At 38.4% G+C, this 21,837-nt stretch overlaps 2 protein-coding genes across 2 annotated transcripts in view; both read left to right on the top strand.

Moving 5' to 3' along the window:
* Positions 1–4,088, top strand: part of LOC110460109 (protein CNPPD1-like) — a 10,929-nt gene extending 6,841 nt beyond the window's left edge. Inside the window, exons 7-8 of the mRNA XM_021512833.1 lie at positions 123–240; positions 956–4,088. Of these exons, the coding sequence (XP_021368508.1) occupies positions 123–240; positions 956–1,657 (820 nt within the window). The 3' untranslated portion in view covers positions 1,658–4,088. The remainder of the gene's footprint in view (positions 1–122; positions 241–955) is intronic.
* Positions 4,089–15,977: 11,889 nt separating this feature from the next.
* On the top strand, positions 15,978–21,827 carry LOC110460120. Its single transcript, XM_021512855.1, has 2 exons — positions 15,978–16,098; positions 20,356–21,827. Exon 2 carries the CDS (start codon positions 20,361–20,363, stop codon positions 21,768–21,770), a length of 1,410 nt encoding a protein of 469 aa, XP_021368530.1. The 5' UTR covers positions 15,978–16,098; positions 20,356–20,360; the 3' UTR covers positions 21,771–21,827.
* The last annotated feature ends 10 nt before the right edge of the window (positions 21,828–21,837 follow it).

The following is a 21,837-nucleotide window of genomic DNA, read 5'->3' as shown; positions in this document are numbered from 1 at the left end:
GGGGGGGTCCTGTCTGTTTGTCAGTGTTAGCTGATACCATTCTTCAATGTTCCTGTAAAAATTGCACATCCTACTTTTCAGCATTGACTTACCTGACATTTCAATATCTGTTTACTTGGTAGGATTGCCCTACGACAAGCCAGAGAACGAGGCTGGTTTACCTACACTGACCTCATGGTGCTATCAGAAGATCCTGAATTTGCCAAACTAGCCACCTTTCTTAGTCAAGAGATTTCCAAGGTAAGCTTGCTCCCTGTTATGGTGAATTATCGTATTCTGTAGCATCCGTTCAGTCATGCTAATTTCTTCCCTATGTACACAATGTGATCACTGGTTTCATGTCCCCAGTAAATACTAGAAAATTTCTTCAAAATGTTTTGTTTCCAGAGCTCTCTATTTATCAGCATGTTTAATTTGACAAAAGTTCTAGCTGTGTTTGTTGATATGTAATGTTCTGAAGTTAAAATTTGTAGGTCTTAATAATCGTCATATTAATGAATTTTGACAACAATATTGACAGAAACTCCTAGTCCGTCTTTGCGTATTGCAGAGTTATCTTTTCTTGTGAGCAGGTATTGATTGTTACGTGATTGGTTTGTGTGATAAAGTTACGTCATTTTCTCAAAAATTGATGACGTTACTCTCACAAACAAGTGATGTAACATTCAATACCTGCTCCCAAGAGAAGATAACTCTGCAATACGCAAAGACGGAATACTGTGCAGCAGTTTACTTTTAAGGAGATAAAAATTGTAAAGATATATAAAAAGAAAATTGAATATTAAATTATGTAGATTACTTTAGATAAATAGTTCATTATCAATAAATAGTTCATCATCAAAACATGTATCGCACAGCAATGGTTGTCCATGGGATCATGTTTTTGCTTCAAACTGAAGGAAATTTAATACCAAGCAACTTTGAGTAACTATTGTTGAATTGTTTTGTGCTATAGGTGGTGCTTGTCAGCTCAGTTGCATACTTAGCCAGTGTGTTGACCATGGTGGGATCGACCCTTCTGGTCACGACCATGACAACAGCTATCATGATCCATGGTCCAACTGTTCTAGCGCCTCCTCTTCCAAACCTTCCACAAGCTGTACCAAAATGCCTGCATGGTCGCTGCAACGAAACGTCATTCTCTGTCATGGAATCCCCTGTAGAAGACACAGTCACGGTAGACGCCAACACTCCAGAACACGAAGGAAGTAGAGATAGGTTCTCCGTGTTGAAGAACACAGTTGACGGACTTCTCTCACTTTTCACTGTGGTTTCGCTGAGAGATACTTTCGCTAAGCATATATATAGTACTAAGGACAATAAGAACACTTATGATCAGGATTTGACCCATTACCCGAACCCGACAGAAACAGCCCAACGTCCAAACAAATCTGTGATCACCGAATATGGAGGGTTGTTTCATTCCGATGAACAGGCTCAGTACCGACTTCATGGTTGTGCTTCTTGTGGAAAATGCGAGTCAAACGGAAACAAAGAGAGTGGACATGTACAAAGGGAGGTAAATCCTGCTCGGTGTGTTGTGGATCGTGAGATCGTCTACGTGGGCTTCAAGGATTTGATGCTGTACGATCGCTTTTCAGACATATCGCTGGGGTTCACTACTGGACTGAAATCTCCCGCCCTGTTGCACACCTGATAGTGATTCTAACATCACGAAGTACACATAATCTGCAGAATTATTTGGGTCCGTTACCTTATGCAATTCCATAAAGTATTCCTAAAACAAAATTAACATTAAATGAGATGTAAGCCCTGGATTGAAAATTCTAAATTTAGATCTTCTTTAAAAAAAAAAGTGGTGATTAAAATTAGAAAGAAAAAAAATACTGAAAACATCTTAAAATTAAATGTAGATTTTACAATATTTGATTATTTGCAGAACGAAAGTTCACAAAAAAAGTTTTTACATTAAAGGGGTAAATCTGTAAAATGATACTTTGTAATCTTTTACAAAATTATTAAAATGCATAAAAAAAAAAATGCCATCTTAAAAATAAAAAGCTTTCTATGTCCTGTGCCATATTTAATCTTGTAGAAATTGTGTACTTTGTAATGTTGCTTTAAACAATACTGATGAATGGTCGGATGTTGTCATGTGTAACTACAAATATTTATTTTTGTGAAACCAAGGATCAAACGATAGGTCAGGTATGCAGTGAGGAGAAAGTGTTCATTTTATAAGCAAATTACATACAATTGCTAAATCAATATTGTGAATTAATTTCAAAATTGAAGATTTGTCATAGAGAATAAAAAGAAATGAATTCTTGACACCAAAATTGCCTTTTTAATAGTCGCATTTTATTTTTCAAAAAAAAAGCATATTTTTCTGACATGAGTCCACTGTTTGCATTTTCAATATTTGACATATGTAAATTTAAATGCAGTTAATGAGATCTACAATTTGTACTAGCACTTGAAAATCATACAGGAATAAATAACCTCAGCATCATATAACTAGATAGTGTTACTGTAGAGGATGTAATTAATTTACTGTTTAAGATATTTACTATGTATAACAGAACTTGATTGGGTATAATTCATTAGAAATATTGCTGATGAAAACCTTTCATTAAATAAAAAAGTTTGGTTTCTATGTAGTCAATCTGAAATTATGGCTAATTTAAAGGTAAAAGGTATCACTATTATGTTATGTTATTAACATTATCACTATAAAGATATATTTAAGGCATTTCCATATATATCGCATGTTTCAATGTTTTTTATTAGCCATTTGAAATTATGAGCTTTTGAAAATCTAAAAAAAAAAAACTGTAGGGTCAAACTCTGGTACATTTAAATGCAGGGATTTCACAACAGGCTTTGCCTATATCAGTTCTCTCCATCAATTACAGCTGATCCAGTTGTTCCCTTTACTGTAAGATGTGAATCAAGCGATTGACTTCTATTATTGCTGGTAATTATCTGTACAGTTTGGAAAGGTAGTAATGTAGATTTAAACAGTAATACACGCAGAGCTACCTGACCCTAGGACTCCACGTTAAATGGGGGTACCACCCATTTAATTTGATGAATAATTTGCTTAAAACTTCAAGGCAGGGAATTACCCAATTACACATACAAGTGATATATATATTTCGAAGTCTAGAGATCAAATGGATTTTTTAACTGGAATAATCTGCAACATGAAATAAATACTGTTGTGGATGTACTCAAGGGTAAATACAACCGTACTACCTGCAAACCTTAAAGAGTCCCACTCTATATTACTGGTTAATTATCTTTTGTGAAGGAATGGATAATCGGTGAATAATTTCACGAGGATGTAAGGGGAATAACTCTTTACTTGCAGGTATAATGGATGCAGTATTATTTATCCTTATAATTAGCCTAGACTTGACAGCATTCAAAAAGGAAGACGTTTAAAAAAAAATTTGACAATTTCTGAATTTTTTACTTGTTTGTACAGTAAATAATATATTATATTATTTCTATTTTCGTGAAAAAAATTCATTATGAATTCAGTTAACGTATTTGACCTAATAAGGGTGCCAATGTAGTGTAATTGACGAGTGGGATGCCTTGATTAAAGACTGATTTTCCCTAACTAACCTCACAGTGCGACTATTGTCCACAGCGACAGAGACATAAAAATCTGTCACACTCCTTAATTATTTGTCAATTGAATTCCCCGTCAAAAAGCAGTATATCATTCCAGAAGGTTACATTTGGTCACTGTATAAGCGGATGATACGTCATGGTAGCTTTATTGTGCTATCTGTTATTAAGAACAAGCCCATTTTGTTGACAAAATATGGAAGAATTCCCAGTCAGGAATGGACAATAAACCAGAACTGTATGTCTTATGCAGTTGCGCTATATTTTCAAAATCTCTCTTGAGCACCCTTATTATGGGGAAATATTGTATATTGCAAATATTTATTTGAACACATTTAAAAAGAAACAAATGACAGACAGCTCTTGTAACTTTCTGAATACAAATCCTTGTAATTGTCTTTAAAACTGTGTGGTTTACAGTAATTTTCTGTGAAATGATTCAAACGTGATACACATTGTGATAAAAATAAAGGTGCATATTCAATCTATTTCTGTGTTTATCATTGATGCTTGGTGGTTTAACTAGCATGGATTAATTATTAGCTAACCTGGCCAGAAGGCCCAAGTGTAAAGGTAATGGGATCTAATCATGATGGCTGTCACTTTTTAGCTCGCCTGGACTTTGATGAGCTACTGCAAACCGTCTATGTGGGTGGTCTATTGCCTATAAAATTTTACTATGGACAACTTTTCTCTCAAGTGTTGCTGATTTCTATCAAACTTCGTAGAAAATATTCCAATTATGATTAGCAAAAATATAAATTCTGGCTCATTAGGGGTAAAATTTACTGCACTAAAAACAAACTTGCAACAACCAGCAATCTGGTATTATTATTATGCAGACCCTTAATTTAATGTTCATGGTCTGCAAAGTTAGTGAAAGAAAGCTACTTTATTTGTCTATAAATGGGGATGCTTTGCAAGAAATTGTGCAGTATTTGAATGTATTTTTATACGACCGTCAAATTTGACGGTAGTATTATGGTATAGGGTTGTCCGTCCGTCTGGCTTAAACTTATGTTTGTCCGGCAATCTCCTCCCACATTTTTCGACCAATCTATTTGAAACTTGTACATTATAATCATGATATGAAGTTGTGTCTCACTTAAAAGAATTTAGATTCAACAATTTTTGCAAAAGTTATTGCCCTTTGATCATTTCAATATTTAATTTTTGTCCGGAGATCTCCTACATTATTCGACTGATCTCTTTGAAACTTGGTATACATTATAATCATGATATGGAGTTGTCTCCCTTAAAAGAATTTTGATTCGACAATTTTTCCAAAAGTTGTTGCCTTTGTTCATTTCAGTATTTGATTTTTAGCTCACCTGGCACGAAGCGACAAGTGACCTTATGCCGTGGCGCGGCGTCCGTCGTCTGTCCGTTCGTCCGTCCGTCCTTCGTCAATATTTTACTTTTAAATGACTTCTTCTTAATAACCGAAAGGCCTAGGCTGTCGATATTTGGCCAGAAGCAAACTGGGATGAAGGGCTACAAAGTTTGTTCAAATGCATGACCTTCACCCATTTTCAAGGTCACAGGGGTCAAATATGTTAAAAACTTTAAACATCTTCTCGATAACAAACCATGAGGCCTAGGGTACTGATATTGGGCCTGTAGCATGCTGGGATGAAGGGCTACCAGGTTTGTTCAAATGAATGACTTTGACCAACTTTCAAGGTCACAGGGGTCAACTTTATTAAAATCTTCAAAAAACTTCCTCTCAATAACCAAAAAGCCTAGGGTACTGATATTGGGCCTGTAGCTTGCTGGGATGAAGGGCTACCAAGTTCGTCAAATGAATGACCTTGACCCACTTTCAACCTAATGTCCTTGTTTGACATTCAAGGTCACAGGCATCAATGTTTAAATCTTTTAATAGGTTCTTCATGAATCAAACACTGATATTCTGCCTGTAGCTGTATTTTAGTCCAATTTTAAGATTACAAGTGTGAGATTAATACCAGGTGAGCGATGCAGGCCAATTGGGCCTCTGGTATTAAATTACTGGTCACATTGTTAGTGATTTTATGGAGGATTTTCTCGCCTGGTTTTGTTAGCTCACTTGGCCCTCATGGCATGGTGCTGCGTCCGGCGTCAACTTTTTACTTTAAACAACTTCTCAGTAACCAAAAGGCCTAGGATAATGATATTTGGCCAGTAACATGCTTGGATGAAGGGCTTCCAAATTTGTTCAAATAAATGACCTTGCCTTACATTCAAGGTCACAGGGGTCAAATATGTTAAAAACATTTAAACAACTTCTGAAAAACCAAGAGGCCTAGGGTGATGATATTTAGGCAGTAATATGCTGGGATAAAGGGCTACCAAGTTTGTTCAAATAAATGACCTTGACTTATATTCAATGTCACAGAGGGCAAATATGTTTTAAACATTTAAACAAGTTCTTCTGAACAACCAATAGGCCTAGGGTGATGATTTTTGGCTAGTAGCATGCTGGGATGAAGGGCTATAAAGTTTGTTCAAATGAATGACCTTCATCATTTTTCAAGGTCACATGGTCAAATATGTTCTAAACCTTTAAACAACTTCTTTTGAATAACCATGAAGCCTATGATAATGCCAGTAACATGCTGGGATGAAGGACTACCAAGTTCAAATGAATGAACTTGACATATATATTTTAAGGTCACAGGGGTCATATATGTTTAAAACCATTGAATGACTTCTTCTTAATAAGCAAAAGGCCAAGGGTGATGATATTTGGCCATTAACATGCTGGGATGAAGGACTACAAAGTGAATGAACTTTGCCCATATTCAAGGTCACAGTGGTCAATATATGTTTAAATCTTTAAATGATTTGTTCTGTATAAGGTTCAGGGTAATGATATTTTTCCTGAAGCATGCTGGGTTGGATGACTATAAACTCCGTTCAGCCTAATATTACAATGTCCTTGTTCGACATTCAGGGTCACAGGTGTCATATGTTTAAATATTTTAATAGGTTCTTATGAATGAAACACTGACAGTTTGCCTGTAGCTGTGTTTTAGTCCACTTTTAAGATTACAAGTGTGAGATTAATAGCAGGTGAGCGATGCAGGCCTATTGGGCCTCTTGTTTATAGCATATCAGCTAACCACTCTTATAATGATGCAGATCTTATTTCAATGTAAGAAAGTATATAACACTATATGGCATTCCACGGACGTATATTGTTCCAACCCGCGGTACTCTTGTTATTCAGGTAGCGCTGTCGGGATCCCGTGTCTAAGAATAGATTAATGTAAACAGCCGAATTCAAGGCTACGGCTATCGATACATGCGTTATTTCTATGAATTTAAAACAAAAAAGATGCTGTATGTAACACAAGATCGTACAATCATTACCAACAAGTTTTGAAAGGATTTAATTTTCATTACTACTGCCTGCGTCATGCCATTACCTGCTTTCTTACAAAGTCTTACACGTGTATTGCGATCCTTACTTTGTGCTGCCGTCTTTCTGCATTTCAAACAAATGAAACCATCCTCAACGAATTTCCCTGTATTTATGGTAATGTATTTGCGATTTACAACACTTTGTATTTTTTGCTTGACATTTTATTATTCTGGCGCAACAATCCCGCATTTGTTTTGTATTTCAGCATCATTTGGTATCCTCCAATTGGCCCTAGTAATTTTATCAATTATGTAAATAATACCGTAGATAAAATTACTTGGGGCAATTTGAGGGTAAAACAATTAATAAATATGTTTAGATGATGTCTTATCTACAAAGTGTGGCTGTACTGTACACATGTACAGTGTTTCTTGACATGATTCCATTGAAGATAAATCAATAATGAAATGTACCATTGATTTGAAAAACATTTTATTACTAAATTAAGGAAAAAGATCACATGCCTAAATATTTAAAAAAAAAAAAAAAAAAAAAAAAAAGGAACCTAAACGTTGATCAAACTTGCCCCGTCCACTTCGTCTGGTCACAAGTTAACACTGTTACACATTCAGCGACATCGGACATTGACGAAGATGGGAATACAAACTGTTTTAACCCAATGAAACACCTGTTGCAGTTTAAAAAACTCGCTCAACCATGTTTTTCATTATTTTGAGCCCTTTTCCAAGGGAGGATCACTTTTCCGGAATACGATTTGTTTTTGTATATTACATCACAGAATAAAAAAGCTTATTCAAAATTTGGTCCTTGGATGGGAAAGTGTTGAAAGATTGTTTTCTAAGTCTGGGGAACCCCATCACTTTCATAGATACAGTGAATATGGTTATATTTGCAGTATCCTATTAACAATACCTAATATATCAGCAGTTCAAAAATTCATATTCAATTGGTTTTTTATCTATTCTATGCGTGATCGCTGCTAGGAATTATTTACTCATTGCCGGTAATAATTTTTTCCTAAATTATTAAAGCAGAAGGTGAGCAAGGCTCGCAAGCCTTTTTCCCTCTCGGCTTTACAGGTCGTGGTTGCTGATATCGCAGATTTAGCTGCAGATACGTACCGCATCCACAACCCAGTCTTGGTCCCTAAGTCCGTTTCCCTTGAGAGGGATCTGGATAAGTGGCCGGGACGCTGTATTGACCAGGTTGTGATGGGGCCTAAGGAGCACTCTAAGTTGGAGCGTCTCCTTAGGCTGGCTCTCCATGTTCTGTCCTACGCAGACTGGTTTACTTCTGAGTTGCTGGCTGCGAGCTGCAAGTCAGTGGAGCAGCTCCCCAGCAAGGTTGAACTGATGGAGCGCCTCAGCCAGGCAATTTGCAATGCACATCTTGATGCGATGGCCTTACTGTCGGCTGCCATGTCACACCTTGTTGTTGCCCGCCGGTTGTCGGTCCTTTCTGGACTGCCAGTCGGCGATTCCTATCGGGCTACCCTTTTGGAGGCTCCCTTGACTGGCGAGGATTTGTTTGGCGGGGGCCTTCCCTCAGTGCAATCTGAGATGAGGTTGGACCCGTTTGCATCTGAGGATGCACGCTACAATTCGGCAGGCAAGGGCTCTAGCAGAAAGAGGCAGGCTTCTGTCTCATTCAGGCGTAGGAGGAAGAGGGCAAAGACGGCTGCTTTTCAGCAGCAGGCTGCCCCTCCGACTTCCGCTCCGGCAGAACGTCGGAAATCTTCCTTCCGCGGTAGGGGTTCCCATAGGGGTCGAGGCAAAGCCAAATTATCAAGAGGTAGGAAGGGTTCCTGACTCTTCCTTGCCCTTGCTAACTCCTTGTCCACTGTCTGTCGCCGCTCCCACGCCCTTGGGCGTGGGAGGCTCCGCCGATGTGGTTTGGGAAGGGCTTGATTGGCCCCTTCCGGACTTGCCAGTAGGCGGTCGGCTGTCCCATTTCGTTCCTCAGTGGAAAGAAATCACATCAGACAGTTGGGCCCTAGGGGTTGTGTCCAAGGGTCTCTGCATCCCGCTCCTTCGGTATCCACCTCTGGCGCGAGAGCCTATCTTTTTCCCTTCTCCTTCCGATCTGGGAAAGGTGGAGGCTCTCAGGTCGGAGGTTCAGGCCATGATCGCGAAGGGCGCGATCGAGGAACTTTCACCGGACCGGTGGTACCAGGGTTTTACTCCCGGGTCTTCCTTGTGAAGAAGAAGTCCGGTGCCTGGAGGCCTATTATCAACACGTACGTCGATTCCCCGCACTTCCAGATGGAAACGCCACAACGCATCATTGCGTCAGTGCGTCTAGGGATGTGGGCTACATCCATCGATCTGAAGGATGCTTACTTTCACATCCCGGTCAGGAGGTCGGCCAGGAAGTTCCTCGGGTTCACTTTCGAGCAGAAGGTTTTACCAGTTTCGCGCTATGCCATTCGGCCTCACTACGGCCCCCTTGGTTTTCATCAAGTTGTTGCAGCTAGTGATGGGGCACCTCCACAGTATCGGGGTAGATGCACACATCTACTTCGACGACTCCCTGTTGCTCCAAGTGGATCCAGTTATCCTGTCCCGGAGCATGAGGTCGGTTCTGGGCGTTCTGTGCCGCATAGGGTTCATCCCTTCAAGGGAGAAGTCGGAGGTTCTCCCTCCCAAGATTTTGTTTTCCTCGGTTATCGGTTCAGAACCAATCTAGGGTTTGTCCTTCCACCAGCGTCCAAGTTCGAGAAGGTCTCCGTTTTGGTCGGTGTGGAGCGAATTCAGGTTCGATGGTTCCTTCGGTTCCTCGGTTACCTGAATTCACTGGCGGATGTGGTTCTCTTGGGTCGGCTTCACATTCGTCCAATCCAGCTGTTCCTTCTGTCAGTTTGGTCTCCGGTGTCTCGGCAGTGGGATGTGTACATCGGTGAAGGAATCAGCTCGTTGGTTGACTCTCAAGAGCAATGTCTTGGCAGGAGTTCCTCTGGTTCGGGCATCTACTGCTATGACCCTTTACACCGACAAGTCCATGACCGGTTGGGGTGCATACCTTTCCGGTCAGACGTCGACGGGGGTGAACAGCTTTCAGAATACATCAATGTTCTGGAAATGCGCGCTGTTCTGTTGGCCCTTCGGGGTCTTCGACCCTCCCTGCAGGGCAAGGCCATTTGTCTGGCGACAGACAACTCCACTGTGGTGGCTTATCTGCAGCGCCAGGTGGGCACCCGTTCCCCGACTCTGTGTGCTTTATCCACCCAGGTCCTGTTGCTGTGTCAGGAGATCAGTCTCGATCTTACGGTGAGGCACCTTCCAGGTCGTCTAAATGTTCTGGCCGACACTCTGTCTCGGTCTCGGAGCCCGGTTCTCACCAAATGGACCCTCAAGCGTTCGGTGTTCCAGTCTCTTTGCCTGGTTTGGGACAGTGGATCTGTTCGCCACGGCCCTGAACTTTCGACTCCCTACGTTTGTGTCTCCGGTTCCAGATCCTATGGCCATGGCGGTGGATGCTTTATCCCAGGACTGGTCGGGAATGTACTCGTATTCGTTTCCTCCCTTCAATCTGGTGGGCAGGGTGTTGGAGAAGATTCTTCTTCACCCTTGTACTGTGTTGCTGGTTGCACCGCTCTGGCCTCGACAACCTTGGTTTCCTCTGTTGCTTAGGCTTTCGGTGGACTTCCCGCGCAGCATCCCACCCCTGTGAGTTCTGCTGTCTCAACCGAGGTCCCGGCAGTTCTACTCGGGACCAGAACGGCTCCACCTTCACTGTTGGATGCTATCTCGGGAAGGCTCAGTCAGACGGGCTTTTCTCGAGAAGTTGCAACTCGCATCGCAGGATCACTTAGACCTTCGTCTTCCGCCGTCTACCAATCTCGATGGTCCACCTTCGGTGATTGGTGTGTTGGACGGTCGATTGATCCAGTCTCTGCCTCTGTTCCCGTTGTAGCCGACTTTCTTTTGTCTCTGTTCCAGGACAAAGGTCTGTCTCCTGGAACTATTGCAGGCTATCGTTCAGCCATTGCTAGTGTGCTGGCTTTCTATGGTAGCAAGTCTGTGGGCTCGGACGCTTCATTGTCTGCTCTCATTAGGGACTTCTACATTGAGAAGCATCGTCTCGGCTGTTCCAGTCTCTCCAGCCCGCGGCGACCATCTCACGCTGGATTGTTCAGACTGTTCGAGCTGCGTATGAGTCGGTAGGGGATCAGTCCTTGCGGGTTTCAGGGGTTAGGGCTCATGAGGTTCGCGCTTTAGCTACTTCGTGGGCCTTATTTAATGGTTCTTCTTATGCTGATGTCATGACAGCTGCTGTTTGGAGGGGTCATTCTACGTTTACGGAGTTCTATCTCCGATGTTTGTCGGGACAGTCTGACGGGTTGTATTCTTTGGGCCCTCTTGTGGCTGCCGAGTCCGTTGTCTGTCCTCCCTCTTCTTTTGCATAAGCCTCATTATGTCTTCTCCACGTGATCCGGAACGCTGGTCGTAATCTGGCTCTGTGTCACAAAAGAAAAGGTATTTTGAATTTTTCCTCCGGGGGTATGGGTCCTATTGTTGGAACCCTTCATCGCTCCACGGAGACACCACTGCGGTAAGTCGAATTCGCATTATAATGACTGTGGTACCGTATTTTGAAATAGAATTGAGGTTTCTCTTGTGAAACCAATTTATATTATAAATATTTACCACAGTCATTAGGTGAGTTCCCTCCCAGCCTCCCCTTGCCTCCTTGGCTCTCACTTTTTTGGGCTTTGGATTTATGAAGTGGGAAGCATGGCTTCGTGTCTGATCACGTGCGTGAATACTGCCGTCTGATTGGTGGGTTTTCCAGGGGTTCCCCATGGGGGAAAAAATCTTTATTTACGTATGTAAAGAGCCAAGTAAGGTTGGAATATGCATTATAATGACTGTGGTAAGTATTTATAATAGAAATTGGTTTCACAAGAGAAACCTCAATATTAAGCCAATTTTCCTCTTTGATCAACCCTGGAGTAGGTTATCATCTGACTTTCTTAGGCTTTTAGATATAGTACAACTGAGTGTAGAGAATATTTTGAAATATTTGTCATTTTCCCGTTACCTTACTGACACCAGACTTTATGCATTCAGCCCCTGGGGTGAGGCAGGATATTATTTGTTCATTCATGTTATTGCCATCTTATCACATTTATTCCAAACATGTTTGAATTATGTCCTGCTAAAAATGGTCAAAAGAGTTATATCCCTTCGCATAAACTATAAAATGTACCCTCTCCCAAAGTGAGTGCAGATGATCCAGGGTTTTAAAATAAAATTTACAATTTAAATAAAGTTCCAAAGTAAATATTTCATTTCAGAAGATTTTTGAGACTTTAACGATTTCACCAATTTGTCCTCGCCTCTCCTGCCCCTCGGGTGAGGCTGGATATAATTTGCTGATACTATATTATTGCCGTCAGCAAGAATGATTTCCTGCTGAAAAAGGACAAAATATACCTGAAAGTGTTATTTTCCTATAAAGCAATATAGTAAACTTTAATTTTAATTTTAACTCATCCCCAAGGGAAAATGGATGACCCGGGGGTATTGAAATTTACACTTTAGAGAAAGCCCCTGATGAATTTTCCATCCAAAAAGAGAATTTTATGCTAGTATACATGTCCGAGTCTGGAAAAGAAGATCTTTGATACCCTAGCCATATTCCCCTTTGGGCCCTGCCCATCTGGCCACAGAGGCTTGGCAGGATCTCATTTTCTGGTACTATCTAATTGCCATCTAATCACAATTATTCCCACGAATTATGAATGATTTCCTGCTGAAAATGGATAAAATAAACCCGGAAGTGTTATTTCCCTACAAAAAAAATATAGTAAACTTTACCCCATCCTCAAGGGAAAATGAATGACTCCTGGGTTTTGAAATTTACACTGAAGAGAATTTGATTCTAGTACATCTGAGTTTGGAGAATAATAATGTAGTTGATTGATGTTGGAGTCCTGTCAAAGGGAAACATTTTCTCTAATGTCCACATATAATCTAGTTAAGGTTTTCTCTAATGTCCGCATAGAATCTAGTTAAGGTTTTCTCTAATGTCCACATAGAATCTAGTTAAGGTTTTCTCTAATGTCCACATAGAATCTAGTTAAGGTTTTCTCTAATGTCCACATAGAATCTAGTTAAGGTTTTCTCTAATGTCCACATAGAATCTAGTTAAGGTTTTCTCTAATGTCCACATAGAATCTAGTTAAGGTTTTCTCTAATGTCCACATAGAATCTAGTTAAGGTTTTCTCTAATGTCCACATAGAATCTAGTTAAGGTTTTCTCTAATGTCCACATAGAATCTAGTTAAGGTTTTCTCTAATGTCCACATAGAATCTAGTTAAGGTTTTCTCTAATGTCCACATAGAATCTAGTTAAGGTTTTCTCTAATGTCCACATAGAATCTAGTTAAGGTTTTCTCTAATGTCCACATAGAATCTAGTTAAGGTTTTCTCTAATGTCCACATAGAATCTAGTTAAGGTTTTCTCTAATGTCCACATAGAATCTAGTTAAGGTTTTCTCTAATGTCCACATAGAATCTAGTTAAGGTTTTCTCTAATGTCCACATAGAATCTAGTTAAGGTTTTCTCTAATGTCCACATAGAATCTAGTTAAGGTTTTCTCTAATGTCCACATAGAATCTAGTTAAGGTTTTCTCTAATGTCCACATAGAATCTAGTTAAGGTTTTCTCTAATGTCCACATAGAATCTAGTTAAGGTTTTCTCTAATGTCCACATAGAATCTAGTTAAGGTTTTCTCTAATGTCCACATAGAATCTAGTTAAGGTTTTCTCTAATGTCCACATAGAATCTAGTTAAGGTTTTCTCTAATGTCCACATAGAATCTAGTTAAGGTTTTCTCTAATGTCCACATAGAATCTAGTTAAGGTTTTCTCTAATGTCCACATAGAATCTAGTTAAGGTTTTCTCTAATGTCCACATAGAATCTAGTTAAGGTTTTCTCTAATGTCCACATAGAATCTAGTTAAGGTTTTCTCTAATGTCCACATAGAATCTAGTTAAGGTTTTCTCTAATGTCCACATAGAATCTAGTTAAGGTTTTCTCTAATGTCCACATAGAATCTAGTTAAGGTTTTCTCTAATGTCCACATAGAATCTAGTTAAGGTTTTCTCTAATGTCCACATAGAATCTAGTTAAGGTTTTCTCTAATGTCCACATAGAATCTAGTTAAGGTTTTCTCTAATGTCCACATAGAATCTAGTTAAGGTTTTCTCTAATGTCCACATAGAATCTAGTTAAGGTTTTCTCTAATGTCCACATAGAATCTAGTTAAGGTTTTCTCTAATGTCCACATAGAATCTAGTTAAGGTTTTCTCTAATGTCCACATAGAATCTAGTTAAGGTTTTCTCTAATGTCCACATAGAATCTAGTTAAGGTTTTCTCTAATGTCCACATAGAATCTAGTTAAGGTTTTCTCTAATGTCCACATAGAATCTAGTTAAGGTTTTCTCTAATGTCCACATAGAATCTAGTTAAGGTTTTCTCTAATGTCCACATAGAATCTAGTTAAGGTTTTCTCTAATGTCCACATAGAATCTAGTTAAGGTTTTCTCTAATGTCCACATAGAATCTAGTTAAGGTTTTCTCTAATGTCCACATAGAATCTAGTTAAGGTTTTCTCTAATGTCCACATAGAATCTAGTTAAGGTTTTCTCTAATGTCCACATAGAATCTAGTTAAGGTTTTCTCTAATGTCCACATAGAATCTAGTTAAGGTTTTCTATAATGTCCACATAGAATCTAGTTAAGGTTTTCTATAATGTCTGCATAGAATCTAGTGGTTGAACTCGCGGTGTTATATGAATTCCTGGACTAGAAAGGTTGTTCATTTTTTTTATGTTACATACAACAGCGTTATTTTTACAATGTAATATTTTTATACCACAAATTTGTATGATGTTATTTGTACATAATGTAAAAGTTTATTATAGTGTGATATTCGTTAAACCACAATATATGTTGTTATCTGTATATAATGACAGAGTTTATTATTGCTATATAGTGTGATATTTTTTTATATTACAATATGGTTTGTGTTTATCTGTACATAATTTGAAAGTTAATTATTGTTTTGATCAGAATGTAAAAGTTTATTATTGTTGTATAGTGTTATTTTTTTATATGACAACATAGTATGTTATTTGTACAGTATGTAGACATTTATTATTGTTGTGTAAAGTATGTGGAACTTTGTTATTGTTGTTCATTGTGACATTTTTGATATGACACAGTAAAGTACATAGTTTGTAATAATGTTATTCATACACAATGTGCAATTTTGGTTTTATATTGGTTATTACATTTGAAGTAATTTTATTGGTTAGTAATGCCTACTGTATTATATTTTATACAAAAAGTGCTATATTGTATGTTGTGAATTGTATATATGACTTTTTGGAATTTATTATTATTATTGGTACAAATGTAAGGGTTGTCTCTCTTTTTATAAGCCAGTCAAATTTGACGGGAGTATTATGGTATGGTGTTGTCCGTCCGTCCGTCCGTATGTCCGGCGTTAACTTTTGTTTGTCCGGAAATCTCCTCCTACATTTTTCGATCGATCTCTTTGAAACTTGGTATACAGTATAATCATGATATGAAATTGTGTCTCCCATAAAAGAATTTTGATTCGACATTTTTTCCAAAAGTTATGGCCCTTTGTTCATTTCAGAATTCAGATGTTTTATCCGGAGATTTTCTCCTACATTTTTATAGCATGTCAACTAACCACTCTTTGAATGATACAGATCTTATTTCAATGTTAGAAAGTATATAACACTATATGGCATTCGATGGGCGTATATTGTTCCGCCCCGGGTACTCTTGTTGTTTCTTTATTTGTATCTTTATATTTTTTTGGTAGAATAAGTCGGCAAGATCTTTATTTTTTGTCACCTATATTTTCTTTTCGTTGTCCTAAACGTGTTGCATTGGCCCTCGGAATTTTATTGATTCATACAGGGACGTATAATGGAGGGGATTAGCGACTCCATCTTTGCCTTACCAATTTTATGACACGTCAATCTAGACTTACCTCCCCCTGATTCCAGGGCGATTTTGACAAAGCAAGATGGCGTCGATACCCCTTCGTTAGATGAAGAAGTTTGTGTGAAAACAAACCAATCTCGGTAAGTGTTCTTACGTCTTCTGTTTATCCCATTGTTATAAGCTGATTGTATTACTTATAACTGATATAATCTGTGGTATCATAGTAATTGATGTCTCGTTTTTGGGGTATACTTTTCTATTTTTAAACGCCATGTAACGCGTGGTTCAGAGTATTGCGGGATAAAAAAAAACCCACATGTATGTGAGCACCACCTCAATCCAAAAGTATTTGACCGATCTTTTTTAAATAAGCAGCAATAGAAAGCTGAATATTTGTTATAACGGACTAACCCATTTTAATTGCAAATAATATATTTTAACTTGTGGTATTTTTGTGTCAAAAAGTGTAAATATCAGCATTATTTTTCACTGGAACGTAAATCAGTATTCCGAAAGTAACGTCAGTGAAGGCAAATTGGTCACAATAGTAAGGGTTTCTGTTAATAATTCGACCAAATAGGCATGTATCAAAATGCCGACGAGCACTAATACAGAAGAAGATTCGACTGAAATGCCTATTGTAATATATATATATATGCGTCAAGGATGTGGGAAAAGGGAGATAACTCCCATATTATAAGAAAAGTAAGATTGTAGCTCTTCAGTTTTGTGAGGAAAGGATGTTGTTGTGTTTTCTCTGCAAATAAACATGTGTCGGAAAAGATTTCTGATTGCATTTATTACAATTCTACAACACTATAAATAAACATTGTTGTAAACACACCTGAATGATGTCACGCATTAACATTTGTGACGTCATCAGGCCTTCCATAGTTTTGCTCAAAGGCGCAGGCAGTTTCGCCACCTTTGAACATTTAACTAATTAACAAATAGTCTTAAGTGTTTAAATGTAAAATTGTGTATGTTTATGTTACACCAACCATACTGATACGAACAGCTCCAAATGTGTGTGTAACAATGATTAACATTGAAATATGTGACTTTTCTTAGTTGTGATAGTTAGTTTTTGGTAACTTGAAAAAACTGATTAATGTTGTTTGAGAAAGATGACGAGTATCGACTGAGATTATGTCAAGTTACATGATACGCAATAAAGACTCAGTCCTTAACAAATATAAACTTCCAAATCGCTGCCCAATATATTATATTTTTCATCGGGTCAGGATGATAGGGTCCAGGACATTCAACGATCCCCCCCCCCCCCCCCCCACCCCCCCCCCCCCCCCCCCCCCCGGACTTTTTACGTCTCCAAAAGTCTTGCACGGCAACGGGGAACATCTGACAAATAAAAAATATATTTTCTTGGGCTTGAAAACTTATTCAACAAAGACTGCCCGGCCAGTTGTGTAAATGTACTTATACTCTTTACATGTAAAAATCAGTCTGGTTTGGTAAATGTCGGTCTCTACTTACAATCAGCATGCGATTGTACAGCAGTACTTTCAGGCCGACAACACATTCCTTTCAGATATAAATCTAGAAAATTTCTAGATGGTATTTTAATTAAAGTGTTGTAAAATTGTTGAACGTTAGATGCAAACAATACTTTTAAAAAGATACTGGTTGATTGTATTATAAATCCACATTGCATGAAAATAGAAACTGACGCGAATCTCTCTGATCGTCATTTCCATAAACATGCAGTGGATCATCAGTACATTGTAGATCTACATGTACCAAAGTACACTTGTAGAAAAACAATTTACTTGCATTAACTGCAATTAGCATTTACACCTTTCTTTTAATTAATTAATAAATCTGGTTGTCGTTAATGTAATATTCCCTAATATACGCTTGGCCAGGTTAATCCCAGCCTCTGATATGTACTGTCCACTATGTAACTTGCTAAGGGGTTCTAATTGGACAGCTGAAAAGGGTCAATTATCTTTTTCATTGAACCACGTATGTTCATAGGTACACTAGCCTACGACGGATGTCGGAAAGACACATAGGCGCTGCTTTTCCGACAGCGGCGGCAACAAATTTAAGGTTTTGCGTTTAGCTCTGTTTCTGACAAAGCTACACCAACAAAACCTCGATCATAGATGTAGCATGGGTAGTGGCGCCTACTGCACTAAAAACGTTTCATTGATTTCTGCATTTTTTTGGTAAAAACCTCAAATTTCTGGACTTGGAGAAGAAAAAACTCAACATGATGGTTTTGCGTTTTGCTCTTACATTATAGGCTGTTTCTGACAAAATATAAATGCTAGAGCAACCAAACTTGGGTCATAGGTGTAGTTCGATTATCCAGCAGACGACAAAAGGTAAAATATTAGTTCAGCATTTTTTTGCTAAAACTCAAATTTCTGGACTTGGAAAAAAAACCAACGTTAAGGTTTTGCGTTTAGCTCTTGCATATTAGGCTCTTTCTGACAAAGTATAAGAGCTAGACCAACCAAACCTCAATCATACATGTATCATGGGTAGTAGAGCCTACTACTCTGAAAACATTTCATGGATTTCTGCACTTTTTCAGATAAAAACCTGAAATTTCTTGACTTTAAAAAAAATATGTTATGATTTAGCGTTTAGGTCCGTTTCCTTATGTTCTATGTCAAATGTTTATTAAATATTTACAAAGCGGGACAGGCTTCTTCTTGTTGACACCTTTATGATTACCACGCACAGAAAGGGCACCCCTGTTAACAAACTTACTATAGAGAGAGAGACGTATTGTAATATATACCTATCTGCTTATAGACCACGAGGAAGAACACTATTTTTTCAGGAACTCAGTTTTAACCCTCGTTGATACAAAACAGATTTCCATGATTTCACATGATAACAATGATGACAATAAAGTTATCTTCATAATGATTTATTTTAATGATTACTGATATTGAAAAGTTTGTTCCATATTAGGGTTGGTATTCAACCTTGCTCGCTGATGACAGAACTCATGATAGATTATTTAAAAAAAAAAAAAAAAAAACAACATCTATGTGAGAAGTACAAAATCCTTATAAGGGACAAACTATTTTTGCATTAAATTAGGAATTCCAAGTAAAATATTAGATTGATTGATTTGTTTTACATTGTTTCACTACCGAGTAGTTCGGTAATCCAGCAGACGACAAAAGGTAAAATATTAGTTTACCTTGGCAAAGGCACTGTTGTAAAATGAAATTGTGCCTGGGGCTGTCATTTCCTGACCGAGGGACAGCCAAAGTATCTTACCTGTAGGTTTTTACCTTAATCTGATTTACCTGTATACAGCACTAGCTGTACGTGGCGGATAGACAATGAACTGGATTAATTGGCATGGACTTAATTGCCTTGAAATCACAGAATGTGACCTTGATCAGGTACAGCACATCAGAATCCAATTTGACCACAGGTGAATGGTCAATGCATGATCACTGCCTAGATTCTCAGGTATAGATATCATATTGAAAGAAATGTATCTGTCAGCGGGTGGTCATGTTGCCATAACAACCTTTATTACGGCCACTAAAGTTATTTATACCTTTAACAATGGACAGGTCATTATACCACATGGCCAGCTGCATGCCTGTTATTTAAATTACCCCTGAGCTGCTGGTGTTGGGAACACACAGCAGGCCCATAGGAGGAGGGCTGTTACGTCCATGTATGTGTAAACCAACATTTTTGTGTTTTTTCTTCAGACTATTATAACAGTTGAAATAAATTTTAACGTAATACGGTTTATAATGATTTTTTTTATCAATAATTTGTTTCGACAAATATATATTCCGTAAAATTTTCGACCGAACGTTTCACAAACGCTTTCTAAATGGAAATATGTAGACGCAAGTGCTACGGAAACGCTACGCAAGTGCTACGGTAATGGTACAGATTACTACGGAAATGATCCGCAAGTGCTATGCAAACGGTATGGAAATGCTACGCAAACGGTACGCTGAAAGTGGAACAGCGAACGTGTACGGGTCTGTAATGTCCAACATGACTCGCACATGGACGTCCTTACACCGGAAGTAAAATCGCAATGACGTTATTTCAGATTGTGGCGTCATTTCTTTTCTCAAGTTCGCGCACGCACACATTCTAGTTTGAGAAAAAACAACTTCTCAATTGCAGTGAAATGTCATGAGAAATAAAGTTCTTAACCCATTCACCCCTGAAATTTCATAATGAACTATTCAAACCTATGAGTTGGAAGAGTTCAAATGTGTGTTCAGGGGTGAATGAGTTAAGTCGTTCCTAAGTTCTCAAAACATAAAAGTGAATTTATCGAGATACCAGTAGGTATCTGGAGCTCCGTTAACATTACATAGTATTTTCTTGGTGTAATATCAGAATAATATTTGAATAATTTGTTCCTGTTTTTTTAGCAATCATGACGAAAACATCTAGAAGAAAATCCATTGGACCTCGAAAGAAATCGAAATCGAAATCGACCAAAATATCAACAAAGGAAGATAGTTTGTCTTCGGATAATCTCCATACGTATGCTGCAAGTGCAAAATGTATTGGAATGCAGAAACAACCATGTAGACTGGTCAGTACCACACCTGGATTCCTGGATGAGGGAGTGTTGTATAATCAGGACGAAAAAGGTGTAACACTTTCTACCATCACAGCCAATGAGAGTGATATTAGTGTTGAACTGATTGACAATATAGTCACAATCTCTGATAATGACAGTAATACAGCGTGTGCTGAGTTGACAAGTGCTATTATCACAGACAATGACAGTGATATCGATACAAAGTGTATTGAGCCGATTGATATGTGTATGTTACCAAGTGCTATTTTCACAGACAATGACAGTGCTATCGATACAAAGTGTATTAAGCCGATTGATATGTGTATGTTACCAAGTGCTATTATCACAGACAATGACAGTGATAGCGCCTGTGTCGAGCCAATTGTGACCGTAGATGAGAGTGATATTATACCACAGTGCGAGACTGACTTGGAAAAGGAACCGGAGTTGAATTCCCCAGAATGTGAGATAGGTCCGGATCCAGTGCCAATTTATGACCATCTAAAATCCAACATCTCAAATGTTGTAATGTTTCCTTATCAATTAAACTCCAATTCAAAACTGATACAAATTATTGAACTGTACCCTACTGATGATGATGTAAGTCAACCAACTGTGAAACTATCTCTCACAATTGACAAGGATCTAAGTGCTAAACTTTTTGTTCATAGAATCGAAATATGTCACGATCATGACTTTTGGATGGGATTACCGTCAAAGTTTGATACGCCATTGAAAATAAGCGCTATTGTGAAGAAACTACTGAGTTTTTCTGTTTGTGTTGGGAGTCCCGATGAGTGCTTTCAAAATCTGGCTGGCATTGGACGTGCTAAACAAGATATGTCTGGAGACACTTCCGCCTATAGAGAAGGAGACTTGAGTGCGGTGAAAGGTAATTTACATTACACTTCAACAATTCGTAGTACACTGTGTAAATTGTTGGTACAAGGTGCGAGGTGTCAACCCTGTTCAAAAGTGCGACGGAATTTAAGGGACCGGAGGTTACGGCAAGAGGAGAAATCACGTATACTCAAAACCAGCCCAACGCCAAATTACATGCAGAAAAAATTTCGACACAGAAATATGAACAGGAAAGCCCTGATCGACAAACTTAAACAACAACACAGTAAAATCAAACTGCTACAGTCCGAGGTTGGAAGGTTACAGAGGCAGTTTCGACAAGAAGTAAGAAGTAAGGGGGTCGAGTTAGATGTTGGACATATAGAAGCTATAGGTGCCATGTGGCATAAACTTCTATAAATGTTACCTATATATGTGGTCAGATGTCCAGAAAACTTCTATAAATGTTACCTATATATATATATAT

The sequence above is a fragment of the Mizuhopecten yessoensis genome, unplaced genomic scaffold (genome assembly GCF_002113885.1).
Source record: "Mizuhopecten yessoensis strain PY_sf001 unplaced genomic scaffold, ASM211388v2 scaffold10323, whole genome shotgun sequence".
Taxonomy (NCBI): domain Eukaryota; kingdom Metazoa; phylum Mollusca; class Bivalvia; order Pectinida; family Pectinidae; genus Mizuhopecten; species Mizuhopecten yessoensis.
This window is presented reverse-complemented; position numbering and strand designations above follow the sequence as displayed.

Bases quoted from the DNA above. Each gene is read 5' to 3' on its own strand.
- LOC110460120 (XM_021512855.1), top strand. From the start codon at position 20,361: ATGACGAAAACATCTAGAAGAAAATCCATTGGACCTCGAAAGAAATCG.